At 48.8% G+C, this 15,511-nt stretch overlaps 1 protein-coding gene across 1 annotated transcript; it reads right to left on the bottom strand.

Moving 5' to 3' along the window:
• Positions 1-6,802: 6,802 nt before the first annotated feature.
• On the bottom strand, positions 6,803-8,930 carry CEBPB (CCAAT enhancer binding protein beta; the record flags this gene model as incomplete). The annotated part of the gene is made up of 1 exon (XM_082007459.1): positions 6,803-8,930. One exon carries the CDS (start codon positions 8,928-8,930, stop codon positions 7,941-7,943), a length of 990 nt encoding a protein of 329 aa, XP_081863585.1. The 3' UTR covers positions 6,803-7,940.
• Between the last annotated feature and the right edge of the window lie 6,581 nt (positions 8,931-15,511).

The following is a 15,511-nucleotide window of genomic DNA, read 5'->3' on the forward strand; positions in this document are numbered from 1 at the left end:
AGCCAGGTACTAACACCATGCTCTGAAAGAGTGGCTTGCCAGACCTGGCCAGCATACAAACTGGATGGGCTCCTTTAGGAGGAAATCAGGATTCCTTTTGGCCTGTTTGAGTGCATCTCATTCACCATCATTCTGGACATCCAGATTTCCTATCACGTTTTCTTTCATGGGACTTACGCCCCTGCCACAGCTGCATCACAGCAGTATAATTGAGAGGCCAGGCAGCTGCAGCTGAGGCTCTGGAAGGATGTGTTTCAGCAGGGCGCTTGGCACATCCAGAACTTTAAAGCTTGTGTTCAGCATTGTTTTGCATCTGCTCAGATAGAACATACCTAGTACCTAGAAGTACCTAGTTGAATTGGGACCCAACAATAGCTGTTAGGACATAGGCTGTATCCCACTTGTCAGGTGTTTTGTTGTTTTGTTTGTTTTTTTTTTCCCTGGGAAATGTAAAAAATCATAGATAGTTTGGGTTGGAAGGGACCTCTAAAGGTCATCTAGTCCAACCCCAATGCTGAAGCCACCGTCACCTCCTTTTGTAGAGTAAGAGACAGCCAAATCAGCCCATGTGCATGGGTAGCTCTCTCAAATTTGAAAACATATGAAATGAAAGTGCTCAAAATTTGCTAGGGCATGTGCTGTAAAAAAAAGGAACAAAAATTTTCCCAGAGACACTGTGATCCCAGATCCATGTATATACAGATCCATGTAAATACATCCATGTAAATACAGATCTATGCATTTATCATTACTCATGCGAGTAATAATAGTTCCACTGAAATCACTACAGCTACATGTATAAAATGAAGCACATATGTAAGATCAGGATCTAAATATATAATAGGCAAATATACCTGCAGCTATGGCAACTGCACTTTTAACTAGAGATGCAGATATGTGCATACAGCTTCTATTACATTTAGGGGCTAACTGATAATCTAAAGAGATATGACAAACTGGTGAAAGATCCAGGACCAGAAACTGTCTCTTTTGTTTCAAAGCTCAGTATTTATCCCTTGCATCTTAATTTCTGTCGGTGTTCTGCGCTCATTAACTCTGCAGCTATGTAATTTGCTTTGAAAGTGGTTAAGGACACTGTGCACCCACTAGCTGAAGTCGTACATGAAGACCAAGTGGTTAAGGACGCTGTGCACCCAATAGCTAGTCATACATGAAGGCCTTCTGCCTTCTCTCTTACTCCCTCAGATTTGGGTACTCAACCCAGCAATCAGCACCATTCTTAACTTTAAGCACACAAATATTTTCTGCCACCATGAGTGGTCATCAGCAACTCAAGAGCAAGAAAGCGGTCCTGCTCGGTAGTTATCTTTCTTCACAGAGCTGGCACGAAAGCTGGCTTGTGTGCTGAAGGCAAGTGTAAGCGTCTATGGTCCAGCTTGCAGTCCTTTAAGCAACCAAACTCCTTGATAATTACTCCTTTTTTTGGTAATTCTACTCATCTCGTTGTGACAAATTATCCCACAGGTTTTATTCTGCTCCTGGTACATTTAAATATTAGACATGCTTGATTATCTTAAAAAATTACATTCTGTATTTGTTTTCTGGCCTTTTGTATTTCAAACAACAATAGACACGGAATCTGTATTTTACTCTTTCAAATAAGACACCTAGGCTCGGAGAAGTGTGGCAAATCACTGCCAGAAACATCCACCCCCGAGTTATTGTCTAGATGGCAGAGGCTGTGGAAATTAGCAAAACAATATTTCTGCTAGCAAGCCACCACTGCTCTCCTTCTGCTTCTCAGACCGGCTCCAGGCACTTTCTCTTGTTCTTCTGATTCCCTTCCTGAATTACTTCAGCCAAGTAATTGTTTCATCATGTTGCACAGAAATATTTTCCCATCGTGTCACCATGACATTCATTTCTAAATTCAAAGCTCCTCCGCTCACCTATAGAAAATATATCATGAAACTTTTGTGGACCCAGATCCCAGGTGAGCTACCGGAGGAGGGGAATACAGCAGATGAGGTGTTAGAGGGATTTTTGCATTGTTTGAAGGAGACTGTGATTCCTATTACTGTAATTTCTAGACACCATCAGCGAGCTACTTACCACAGGCTTAATGAACTGCTGTTGCAATACACCAGCAAACCCAAGGTATTTATAGAAAACAAACGAGCTGTTGCGCTTGGTTTGTGTGGCGATAGGGACCATGGCATCTTGTAGCCTCTATCAAAAATCCAGTTCTTTACTCTGACTGGCATGATGTACAGAGATGCCTATGTTCGAGCCGATCAAAACCACGTCTGCTGACTGAGCCAGCACTTCTGCAGTGCGAGTTCTTAGAGGATTTATTCTGCAAATTGTATGGAATTATGAGACCTAACAAAACCCTCTGATTTAAATACCCTGAACTCTGAGAAAGTGCTTTGATAGCTATGTAATCTGTGATACAGGAATCCCAGAGGCAAGAGCAGATAGGACAAGGCAAGGTGAAAACCGGAGGTAGATCAAAGTCTTCCTTAGCTTTTAATTAGCTAGAAAATATTATTGGAATTTATTATTTACTATACAAATAATTTTAATAGTAAATATATAAATTTGTGAAAATTTTAAAACAAATTAGGGTTGAATTTGGCACTGCTCTGTGAAATTGTGGCAACCAGTTGGAAGGTTTGGAACTAAATGTGTCCCTATTATAAATGCAAATCAATTAGCTTCAGCAACTATTAACCCATTTATCCTCAGTTTTAATTCCAGCCCTATTGTTTTTCACATCCAGGCAGATCTAACCACCAACATTTCTAGAAGGGGAGGAAAGCCTTCTATTCAAAACAAAACATTCAAACAATTAAGCAGGTGGGGAAATGATCACAAAAGGCCTTTTGGTTTCCAGCAGAGTTTCCGACAGATCAGACAGAGTGTATCAGCATTACGGCTGTGCCGAACTTGAGAGCTCTGCTTCACCGCGGCTCTGAGGACTGGTGTGCTGGCGTCAAACCCCAGGGGTGGTGCTCCAGGTGGCCGCACTGCCGCTTCCCATATCACCCCAAGGAGAAATTCTCTTAAGAGTTTCACGTGGTTTTGCATCAAGCTAACACCACACCATAAATTTCACATGATCCTGATGTCAATCCAAGGCTGTATCTAATCTTTTTAGGTGTTTACATACTCACCAGAGATTGTGCTGCTCATCTGCCGAGGCTGGAACAAAACAGGCCTCTGTTCATGTGAGAGAATCAGGAACCTCAGAAAACCTCAGGGTATTATCCAAGTGTAGAGTTTCTACCAAACTTTAGCTTTATGTTGCAAAGATTAAACTCTCAGACTATGTTTTGGGTCCCAGCAAGCAGTTAAGTAGACTTTCATTCTTTTAACCATTTCACTTGCCTGTTCAGTGAGTATCTCTCAAAAGAGGACTAATTCCCTCACATATTTAACATACAGTTTTGGCCACATGGTTTTATTTTTACTTTATTGATTAATTTTAAAAAGTGTTTAGAATGTGAACAGAATTGTTTCCTTGGCAGTAGTTAACTATATTCCTAGTTTTGTTTGGATTTCCTGGTTAATGTAGTCGGACCCTTTCATCATACATGCATAGGTTTAAATTTTTCTTCACACTTCACATTAGTATATGAGCTTTGCCCTAGCAATTCTGACTGTTAAGCATATGCGTAGACTTAAACATAAAAAAGGTTAACAGTCAGGAGGGCAGTAATAAAAACTTTTTTGCATTAGCAATCAGTAGCAAAAAGAGTTAGAACCAAATTCGTCATTACCCCCCGTCCACCATATAATCATCTATATCCAGTACAAACTGAAAGCAGAACCCTGCCATTCCAGTTTGGTGATGCTTTAGATCACTTTGTATGAATGACAGGAAAACGTAAGACAAAGCTTACTGTATCTTAAGCAATATCACTATACATAACAAATGAAGATGTCTAATTTGGCCTCATAGACATTTTTTCTCTTTATTAAAGCAGATACTGAGTCGCATTGAGTTTTATTCTGATCACAGCTAATGAAACATTGCTTGAAAACTAGCTAGTATGAGAATAACTTTGTATTTTTATACACACCCACATTGATCACAGTTGTTCTAGCAATGAAATTGTAAAGGTAAACATTGTGCACAAAGCTTTTCTCAGGTTGTAATTTCAATATCTGAAGGCTATCACAGAATTTCAATGAGGAAAAAAACATACTGTTATCAAACGTGATCAAGTCTCCCACTCAATAACCCTTCGGTGCATGTGTGCAATTTGAGTGATTTTATTTGACAGAGGAAAAACGATTAGTATAGAAACAAGCGTAAATTTTCCTGCATCTTCTGAGAGTCAGTAACAGAAGGCAGTGGGAAGAGTGTGAAAGCAACACCACAGTGTCAGAGCTGCACGGGGTTATACATGCCTTGGGCAGATAAGCAGAGAGGAATAATTTCTATTAGTAAATAGAAGAACTGCTAACAAAATTATAATTGCATTTTTTATTTTTTTTTAAATGATACATATGATTCCTTTTTCAGAACTAAGCACAACTGAATTCAAACACCTAGGAAATGATACAACAGTGCTAGACACTTTGGAAAGGGGATGTCAGTGCTAGGGGTTTGATCGTACTTATTTCTACATCGGAAGAAACTGTTATTTTAGTAGTAATGAGAAAGACCTGTATGAATCAGTCAATGTAATAAATAATTTGAAAGGGGGAAAAAAAAAAAGCCTAAACCTTCTTTATAAACTTCCATAAAATTCAAAACAGACTACAGGAGTAAGTGCCTTAACTTCTCTGTGTGGTTTGCCTGCATATAGACTGCAAAGTCTTACCACAAGCTGTACTGAGTCATTTCAGGAAGAGAAGCTTGAGAGACCCTGTCAGGAGACAGCTGAGATGTACCAAGTACTGCTTTCAGTCAACAGAATCTCATTTGTAATGGGAAACTATATCAATATTTGGAGCTGAGCCGCTGTTTGGACAGGGATTTTCCAATTCTCCCCCAGTGATTAGAAAAGGTATTTGGAATCTTTTGTCTACTTTAGTGCATGGAGTTTTCTCAGATTCATTTCCAAACTATTTTTTTCCAGACTATTTTTTCTAGTAAATGTTTTAATTACAGGGGCTTTTTCATATGCTTGTTTATAAAGCAGGGTATTTCATGACCTCCACGCATTTAATAGCGCTACAAAGCTCCTAAAATGCAAGTTATGTGGGTAAAACAAGATTAAGAATGAAGGGTTTGGGAATTCTTTTTCCAACTCTTTCATGGATTCCTTCTGAGGCTAGTGTAAAATTGGTGCCTTCATGTCCTCGATTTTCTTGTCTGTAACTGCATCTTTCTGACAAAAACTCATTGCTGCAGAAGTTTCCTCCTGAACAAGGTATCTGTAATCCTAATTAAGAGGTACATTGGAATACAGCTGTAATTTAAACATCATTCTTTAAATTGCAGCAACACCACCCTGGCTGTCCTAAACTGTGGCAGGCAAAGTTTAAGGACAGGGATTAGCTCATTCATGCCTGATAGAGCTCTATCTCCAAAACTGGACTATTATTTAAACAAATATAAATACCTTTAGTACATCTTATCTTTCAGTCTACCCTGCCTTCCAGCCCCCCACAAGCTGAACTTTTGTTGGAAGCTTTGTCATTTGTAAAGAAAGAAAGAAAGACAGAAATGTATCCGAGGACATCTTCAGTCCTCCAGCAATTTCACCCGCAGCAGCACTCGGTTCTGACCGGGAACACTGCTTGTAACTTTGGGTAACATTACATGGCCTACAGCACAACAAGAAAATAGGATCTAACGATGTGGATAAGTTTCGTAACTAGAAGAACAGTAGAATAAACAGCCACGGGAGGCTGGAGTAATCATCGTCACGAGGGACAGTCAAGACAAGATCTAACGTCTATCTTGCCTGCAAGAACTTGAGTCATGCTGGTGCAGGAGCTAGCTCACCCAAGAAAAGCTATTCTTAGGGTCTCATAAAAACAGCTTAACTGCACCGTACAAATTAAAAAGCAAACGGGGGAAATCTGTATCAGGACTAACACTCCACTGCCTGCCTACTGCACAGCTCCTAGCAGGAGGCACTGGGGGAGCGGAGTGTGCGTAACAAATTTCAGTAAGAGCTCTGGGAGATTCACCCACAGGAGGCTATGATAGCAAGTGTCAAAAAAAGCACAACAGTTCTTTCAGGAGAAAACATTTTTTGCTTAAAGAAACATTAGAAATAAGCAACAAATTGAAGATTTGTCTCTCTGCAATCCACTGTTGTTTGTATTGGAATGTATAGCAGAAAATTCAAGTCCACTATCTTTATGCAGAAAACCCCTTCTGTGTTCAGCTGTCCAAGAGAGAATAGAGGATTAAGGAGTTTCTTTTTTGGGGCACTGGGAATCTGGACCTAAAAACTTAATGCTTAAATCTGGCCTAACAGGAAAATGGAAAATGCTGAGTAAGACCCAATCATTTGCCCAGCTCCCTCCACGTAACCAGTTTGCGACTGTTAACTTCTTACAGACCTTGACACAGCAGCATACAGCGAGGGAAATGACACAACCTGGGAGCCCTGGCAAGGCTGGCTTGTTCCATCGGCAGGCAGGGCCTCAGTTCTCTTTGAAATAAAGTTATGGCCTGCTACAAACATCCTCCTCTCCTGCCCCCCCGCCCCTTACCTGTCTCTTGCCACCAGCAAACATGCATGCACACAGAAACAAACACCTCTCGTCAGAGAAACTCTATCCACCGTTTTTGGAAAAATGTCTCAACAGAAAAGACAAAGGAGTTGTTCATGTGCCTCTCACCTGGCCGGGTTTCATGAGAGCTTCCCGAGCAATGACCGAAATTACCGACATCCAACAGAAATGCTACTTTCTCATGTTTATTCCTGTAAACTACAAACATAAGAAATGCTGAATCATAACTTAGAGAATAGAAACTCTGTAAAGAAAAAAAACACAAACAAACCCCTCATTTCAAGCTTCCTCCCTTACTTTTTCTTCCTCCCTCCCACTTCAGACTTGGTGTTACTTTGCCAAAGATTGGTCATGGTTTGGATAGCACATCTCGCTCTACACGTTCAGAACAGCAAGAAGTGCAAAAAAAACCCAACACAAACACCTCCTTCCCACAACAACAACACCCAAGCGGCAGCTAAAGCAAGTGATAAGAGGAAATAAAATGAGGCAACAAGAACTGGCTAAAGTTTCCAGCTCTGCTCTGTGCTGGGTTTCTCTTGGGGTTTTTGGGTTTGGTTTTTTTTTTTTCTTTCTCCGAGTCACACAGACCAACAAAAATCCTGATCCCTGATCCCAGCATTGAGCCAGATTCAGCTAGCATTTCTACCCTGTGTTTAATCTAACTTTAAACGTGCTTTCAAAATAAAACAAGCTACTTTTTTTAGCCTAGTCATAAAGTTTATTAAAATTGTTCATTAATGCTTCAAATGTAGCAAGAATGCATAGATCCCAAAATATACATATGTATTTTCTTATAGAAATAGATTATTCTTTATAATAAAAAAAACTGTAGGAACATCTTTAACAGATTACTCAATTCATGACTGACAGTTACACGAGATTGCATCATGTACACAGCATTCCCAGCCATGCTTAAAGGATTGCATCACTTCGCCCTTGCTCTCCTCTCGCTCTTTTAAATAACCCCAGCGCCCAGCAGCCTGCAGAGCCCACCCGGGGCCGGGGCCGGGGCCGGGGCCGGGACCGGGACCGCCGGCCCCACCGCGCCGCCCCGCTGACAGCCCCTCGGCCCCCGGTGCGGTCCCCGCGCGACGGTGGGGCCTTCCGCCAACGTGTAAATAAAGACCAAAAAAAAAAAACCAAAACAAACCACCAACAACGACAATTTAAAACCAAAAGCGAGCAGGCAGCCCGCCCCCGGCCCTCCCCCGCCCGGCCCGGCAGGAGCCGAGCGGGGGCCGGCGGCTCCGCTCGCCCCGCGGCCCGGCCGGGGGTCAGCAGCGAGGCGAGGAGGCGAGCAGGGGCTCGGGCAGCTGTTTGAACAAGTTCCTGAGGGTGCTCAGCTCCCGGGAGAGCTGCTCCACCTTCTTCTGCAGCCGCTCGTTCTCGGCCGTCAGTTCCAAGACTTTGTGCTGCGTCTCCAGGTTGCGCATTTTCGCCTTGTCGCGGCTCTTGCGCACCGCGATGTTGTTCCTCTCCCGGCGGAGCTTGTACTCGTCGCTGTGCTTGTCCACGCACTTCTTGGGCTTGTTCTTGCCCGCCGGGGGGGCGGAGTAGCCCCCGCCGCCGGCAGCCGACTTGGAGGACTCGGAGGGGTTGGGGGTGCCGGGGGGGCTGGAGGAGGAGGAGGTGGACAGGTTCCCGCTGCTGCCGCTCGGCACCGACTGGTAACCCAGGTAAGAGCGCACGGTGCTGCCGTAGGGCGAGGACATGCCCCCCGGTCCCGGCCCGGCTCCCCCTTCTTCCTTGCGGGGCCCTTTGCAAGAGTCCAGGGTCTCGAAGACCGGCTCCACTTTGGTTTCCACGACCTGGGGCGGGAAGCAGCCCGGCAGCCCCCCCGGCTTGTGGCTCTGGCTGGCGCAGGGGTGGCTGTGCCGGGCGAGGCTGATGTAGGTGTAGTCGGGCTTCTTGCTGCCGCCGCTGCCTTTATAGTCCTCGGCGAAGAGATCGGAAAGGAAATCTTGGCCGCCGCCGCTGCTGCAGGGAGGAGGCTCAAAGTTGCCCCCTGCTGCTGCCGCGGGGGGCGGCGGCTGCGCCGGCTGCTGGGATGCTAAGGGGTCCAGGTAGGGGCTGAAGTCGATGGCTCTCTCGTGGTCCCCTACGGTAAGCTCGGTCATGGAGCGGCCCCCGGCCGCCCGCGGGTGCAGCTTGTTGAGAGCAGCCAGACAGTCCGCCTCGTAATAGAAATTGGCCACTTCCATGGATTTAAAGGCGGGCGGCTGGATGGGGAGGCATGCTGCGTCCCAGGCCACCAGGCGTTGCATGAAAGCAAAGGGGGATGCGGGGAGGAGAGGACGACGCAGGGGGGCCCCCCCGGCAGAGGGTCAAGCTGCCGCCGTCGGGGCGGGGGGGCTCCGGGCCCTGCCTCGCTGCCTGGCGCCGGGCACGGCCCCGGCTGCGCTGCCCGCCCGGGCCGGGTCAGGTCCTGCGGCGCGGCGGGGCTGCACCGCGGCGGGAGCTGCGGCGGGAGCTGGCGCCTCTCCTGCGGACCATCTGGTTCTGGGTCCGTGTCCTAAAGTCTCTGACTTAGGAAAGTTCCCTTCCCCGGTTATTTATAGGGGCGGTGGCTCCCATGGCAACAGGCGCGTCACCGCCTGGCCGCCCGCCACGCTGCACGCTCGGTAACCGCTGGCCCCGGCCCCGGAGGCGGCACCGGGGCGGGTGTGCCGGTGCGGCGCCCCGCCGAGCCGGCCGCAATAAAAACGGGGCTTTGCCGGGGAGCGGGGGGGGGAGGGAGGGGAGCGGGCTGCCGGGCCCCGCAGCGGAGGGGCGGGCCGCCGCTTGCCGCGGCGAGGCAGGGGCGGCCGCGGGGACACGCGTGTGCCGGGACGCCGCTGCTGCCGCCGTGCCAGCGTGGGCTCCGTCCTCCGCACCCGAGAGCGCGGCTCGGGGTTCGGGGCTGGCAGCGCAGGAGGGTGCCGGGGCCCCCTGTTACCCTGGGGGAAATGAAGGCGGGGGGGATTTTTTCCGAGTCCTTTTGCCAAGGCAGGGGAAAAGCTTCAAACAGAAGAGAAATCCCGTTACTCCACGTCCAGTGCTTGACGAAGACGGCAGACAGAACCGTCCCCACGGACGCGCACGGAGCCACCTGACAGCGGCGAGCGGAGAGCCGAGCGAGGTGGAGCGGGCGCAGGGCACGGCGCTGCCCCGGCCTGCCTGCTGCGGGCAGCCCGGGCCGAGCAACCCCGAGCTCCCCTCCCCGCCTCGTCAGGCAGGGATGATGGCCTTAAAGTTCGTCTGGGTGTATTTACTTTACACGGTGTGGTGCAACTGTCAGGGTACACACGCGGTAGGGAATCCGTGCGCTGAAACCAAAGGGGACCATCATGTAACACGATTCGGAAGGAAAGTGAGATACGTGCGAACGTGGAATCCAAATGTTTTCAGAATCGCGGGGTAGGTTTGGGAAGGAAGGCTGAATCTTGATGTCCGTTTTAATTAAAGACACCCACCTTGGGAATCAAACTTATATTTTCACTCTCTTACTCCCACATTTACCTGTCTACAAGCTGGTGATTCATCCCCAGAATAAAGGACATTAATTTAAAACAAAACATATAATTAAAGGAAGTAGGAGTGTCCTTTGCCTCAGTAAAGAAGACCTAGCACTGCAGGGAAAATGACACTGCCTCTTAGAATAATGTGAAGCAATCCTGCGGTGTGGGAAATATTGTAACGTTAAGCCAGAGGAACAGGTATTGCATTATACGATTCAAACAGTCAACTGTTCATAATGTTCAAACCTCAAAACTTTGAAAAGAGGAAGAATTCGAGAATCAGTCAGTGGATAATTGGACCTTTTCTTTCTTTTAGTTTTTTCCTTTGCTTTTTCTTTTCACGTTCTAAAAGGATTTTTTCTTTCCATAACAAAAGTACCCTAACTGGTTTTCAGGCTTCAAATATTTCTAGTTCCATCTTTATCTACCAAGTTAATCTTTGGTGAATGCACCGGAGATTAAACTGGAGCTGGGCCTGGCCAGAGATCTGGGTCTGGAGGTTGTAGTTGGAGCCCATATCTTCATAAATACAAACATCTGTATTGGGTGCAAATACTGGCACGTTGCAGTAAGCCAGGGCTTGTTCTTCTGGCTGTTTACTCCTTCATTCTGCATCTTTATCCTGCATTCTGATCTGGCAGTTACATCCAGCGGCTGCCCTAACTGGCCCTTGCAACTGAACTCTTGAAAATCGGTCTCATGTGCTTCCTACTTCCAAAACATCCTGGGGACCCACAAGCAGAAGGTCGCTTGCTGTGGTGGCCTGCTGAAATGCATGGCTGGTCTTTCTTGGCATTACCCTGACCCGTCTCCAGCTTGCCACGGCCCTTGGCTAGAACTGAACGCTAAAACTGGTTGGTAAATTTCCCGGGCAATTTTTCAAGATATCTTTTGAGATCTAAATCTGCCCTCTTCAAATCTCTGCCCTATGCTCTGCTGCTGTGCAGCAGAACGTTGTACTCCCGCCTGGGCTGATCTTCCCTAACGAAATAAAATGTCTGTGCAACTGTCATGTGAAATAGATTGTATCAGGGATGGTGTGGCCCACACCTCCTTTCCAGGCCAGTGCTGAGTAATCCCGTAGTCACCGAGATCACACGTCAGCCCGGGTGGTAATTGAGGTTGGATACCCAGCTTGTCCCCTCCTTCCCTTCTCCCCCCTCACCTCCCTGCTGTACCTGGAGCTCTTTAAACTTCCTCCAGCTCACCTCAAATCCCAACATCCACTCTCAAGGAGCCGACGTCCGTTCTCAGCTTCTCATGGGAACCTTGTTGGCGGGACTAACCACTTATCCAAAACACTAGCATTCGGCAAGCAGGTTTTGGCTAACTCTGGTCTCTTTTAAATTGTTTCTGCACTTGTCATAACACATGCATGGCCAGAAATGGGGTTTTTGAAATGGGAACAGGTGCGGAGCGAGGCTCGCACCACAGAGGATTGGGTGGAGGTCTGGGCACACCAAGCTCTGTCCCTGCGAGTGCCATGGCTTGGCCTGGCCAGATGTGCAGAGGATGCTAATAATCCTCCTGGAAAACCTCCTCAGAGAGATGCTTTAGATTGGAAAAGTGATGCAGACATTCCTGGTGAAGGGATCCGGGCACTGGTCTCACTCTGTGAAAAACCTGAGGGCAGCAGCCCTTCCGCAGCATGGCTCCCAACAGAACAATTTTCAGCAGAAAGGCTGAAAGCACTTCTGTGAAAAGCACTTTCTTCCTAATCATTACTTTTTTTTTCCAGAACTAGTCAGCTGAGGAAGGAGACAGCATAGCTCAGAAATTACTTAGTAAGAACATCAACGTTTTTGAGCAGAAAAAAAAAATTAGATGAAACAGAATCCAGATTCCTCTGCATTCATGTATAAAATAATATAGATACTGCGAGAGTAACAGAAGGACACCAGAACGGTGAAAAGGTGGAGGGAAGACTCTCATCCTCACTGCTCATCTCTGTCATGAATTAAACTCTACTCTCCAGTTTCCCTTTTGTGCTGTAGAAGCCACAACTTTCCAGTTCCATGCTCAGACCTACAGTAAAGCATTGCAAAGGCATTTTCTTGCTGGAAACTGTCTTCTTTTCCAGGGTTTCTTGCTGGCTCTCCAGTTCACGCACTCCAGGTCTACAGCAGCTGTCCCTGGAAGGACACCAGCTTTGGGGAGATGCTATTAGTTTAATGGTCACGGCTCAAACACTGAAGTGTTTATAAGAAGGTCTGTGGAGGGGCAAAGAGGAAAGAAGTCAATGCCAGAAGTTGACAGTTGCATCAACGAACAAGATGCTGTAGGTAGTGTGTTGGAAGTGAGCTGAAGAGGAGAATGTGAGGGGTTCCAGAGCAGAGTAGTATCCATGCGAGCAGGCAGGCTGAGAGAGAGCAGAGAGGTGGTGTGGGAAGGTCTCTGGGGTATACGAGAGGACCTTGCCTGAAAGACTGACTTAAGTGGAGCAATGTTGCAATAAAGGCTGAAAAATAGAGAAGTAAAATTGAAATTTATTTCTGAACATGTTGTTGTTGTGTGTTCTGTCTTTTCTTCTTCCTAGCCCCAGGTCCCTCTTTACACAGCTGCACACCTTATGCCAACAACAGCTCCTAAGTTGTACCTGGCAGAGGCCAGATTTCACTCTGTTGCTTTCCACTCGCCGTTCTCCGCTGTAAAAAAATAGCACTTATGAAAAGTCAGACAGGGACAATGTCTCAACTCGGAGAGAGGTTGTCTCTCCTTCCATCTCCCCCAGCTCTTAGACCAGGCTTAAAACTTTGCCTCATTTTGACATAAAAAACGATTGCCACATGCTTTCCTCTCTCTCTGAAACCGCAGCTGCGATACTCTGCCTTGCACTCTCCAGTGGCAGGGAGCTCCCCAGGCGGTTGCAGGCCATGTCTCCTGGCCTCCTTCAGTTCTTTTGTTACAGAGCAGAGTCCTCCCCCTCCCTAAGTGCTCCCTCACCCCTTGTTCCCTTGTGACATGGTGATGCTCGGGTATTTGTTGGTCTTCTGCTGATTTTCTGCTCACCTCTGACCTAGCATGCTTGGCCTTTGCAGTGCTGGGTTGCTCAATCCCCGCTTTATCTACATGTTGCTCTTTGCCCTACCGAGTGCTGCAGAGACGACACCTGGAGATTGGCACCGCTGCCTCCAGCCAGTGGGACAACATGAGCGAAATACCTTCCCCTACCAGACTGAAAATTTTCCAGAGCAAATTGGAGGTCAGAGCACCCACTCTGTGGCTCTGTAAAAGAAAGACAAGGAGGGAGAGCCAGAGTGCACGCAAGCGCCGCAGAAGGGAAAAACGACAAAGCAGAAGCTACAGTCTCCAGTCCTGTGTTACAGAGAAAGTCCATGCTGAAGCCACTTGGCTGGCAAGATGTGGGCTGCCTTTCTGAGCAGGGACAGTAAGAGGTGACTTTGTGTTTTATGAGTAGCCTGTTTCCTTGTATTAAAAAAAAAATGGCAGAGAATCACCAAATCGTTAAGGTTGGAAAAGACCTTTTAAGATCATCAAGTCCAACCATCAACCCAACACCACCATGCCCACTAACTAAAAAGAAGTTGCTGTCCACTAACTTTCCAGAAGTTCTCCATAGTTGTCTGACATTTCTTAGGTAATTGTAGCCTCCTGCTTTGATGAATTTGTTATAGATCACTTATTAATGCTTTTTTCTAGCACAGCCAAGCTTTTGAAAGATCCATCAAGGGAACAGGAATCGTGTCCCTCCAGGGTATCCTGCCAAGTGTCAGAAGTTCCCAGTAACAGAACTTGGTAATTCATTCAGGAAATTTCTAAAAGAGGAGAACTATTCAGAGGTCCTGGGGCTGAAGGCCAGATAGCTGGAACTCTATGGCATGTATTGCCGGGGCAATGTAAACCAAGGGAAGCCTTAGACAGGCTGACAGGAGGGTGGGCTTAAGTGAAGAATTAAAAGATTTTTCTTCATTAAAAGCATTAAAGGTCTGTGCCCTAGACTGTACAAATGCTTTTTTTTTTTTTTTCATCTGCTCTCATCTTGTGTCGAGCACCACAGGGAAAGCGGGGCTGCCAGGGAATCAGCCAGGACTTGTTGGTTGTGAGTCCTGGCATCTAAGAACAGCCTCTGGGCTGCTCTGTGTCATCTGGCAGCTGGCCTTGGTGGACTGGGCACCAGGTGGGGACAGCCACGCACGCCTCGCTTCTTGGTCCCCGTCATCTCACTGTCTTAGCATTTATGGCTTTGGACGGGAGCCGTAGGAGTGGCTATTGCAGCCCTCCCACCCCCTGACACTTTCCCATGCCAGAGGGAGTCCAGCAACGGAGCAGCGGCCGGTTTGTACTCGCTTCATGCCTCGTGGCGCAGGAAGAGACCAGGACTGCAGAGGCGAGGGGCGCGGGCGGCAGAGGGGCTCCGCCCCGGCCGGCCTTGGGGGTGCGCAGAGGTACAGGGCTGCAAGCGGGGAGCGCACGGCAAACCAGAGGGGGTCCGACCGGTGCGAACTGGCAGGGCGCAGCAGCCGCCAAAATGCCGGCTGAACGCGTGGTCATCGCCTCCCGTGAGGAGGAAGGCCGGCCGCCCTTCTGCCCCCGTTGCCCCTCACCGCGCCGCTGGCGCTGCGGCCGCTGATGGCGGCGGGCCGGTAAAGGGCCAGGTGCCGGGTTTTCCGAGGGAGGTGCAGAACCCCGTTGTTGGGGCCGCGTCCCCAGTCACTCACTGGCAAACGGGCCGTACAGCTGGCTGCCGCTGCCCGCTGCCCCGTCCCGCTGTGGCTCCGGCGGGGACCGCCCGCCGGGGCGGGGCTGACGCGAGGCACGGCAGTGACGGAAGGGCGCGGGGCTGTACGCACGTCGGGTCCTTCCGTCAGCATCCCGGAGGCCGCGGCCGCGGCCCGCACGCTCCGCCCGCCGCCGGGCTCCGCCTCGCCGCTCCCGGGCGGCCCGCGCCGCCGTCACCGGCCTTGGAGCGCCACCTAGCGGCGGCGGGCCGTTGGCGGGCGCGGGCACCCCCGGAGACGTTGTCGGGCCGTTCTTCCCGAAATTCTTTTTCTGCAGGAGAGGTGAGCCGCCGGCCCGGCGGCCGTGTCTCCACGTGTCTCCACGGGCGTCAGCCTGCCCGCTGCCCGGGCGGGAAGCCCCCATTCCCTTTGTCCCCCCGGTACCGGCAGGGCCTGGCGGGTGGCTCACGCCCCAGGGTGCCTGAGGGCGGCGGGCACCTTTCACAGGGCAGCGGGGGCTGAACGCACACGCAGGGCCTTGGCCGTCTGCTACCCCTAACTACAGGGACCGGGGATTTATCTCTTTCAAAGGCCTCCCAACGGTAATACGGCCTGTCACATGCCGGCGCGGTCCTCGCCATCTCCAAATAGCAGCAAGGTTTTCCCGCA

This window comes from Phaethon aethereus (genome assembly GCF_964289735.1).
Source record: "Phaethon aethereus genome assembly, chromosome: 16".
NCBI lineage: Eukaryota > Metazoa > Chordata > Aves > Phaethontiformes > Phaethontidae > Phaethon > Phaethon aethereus.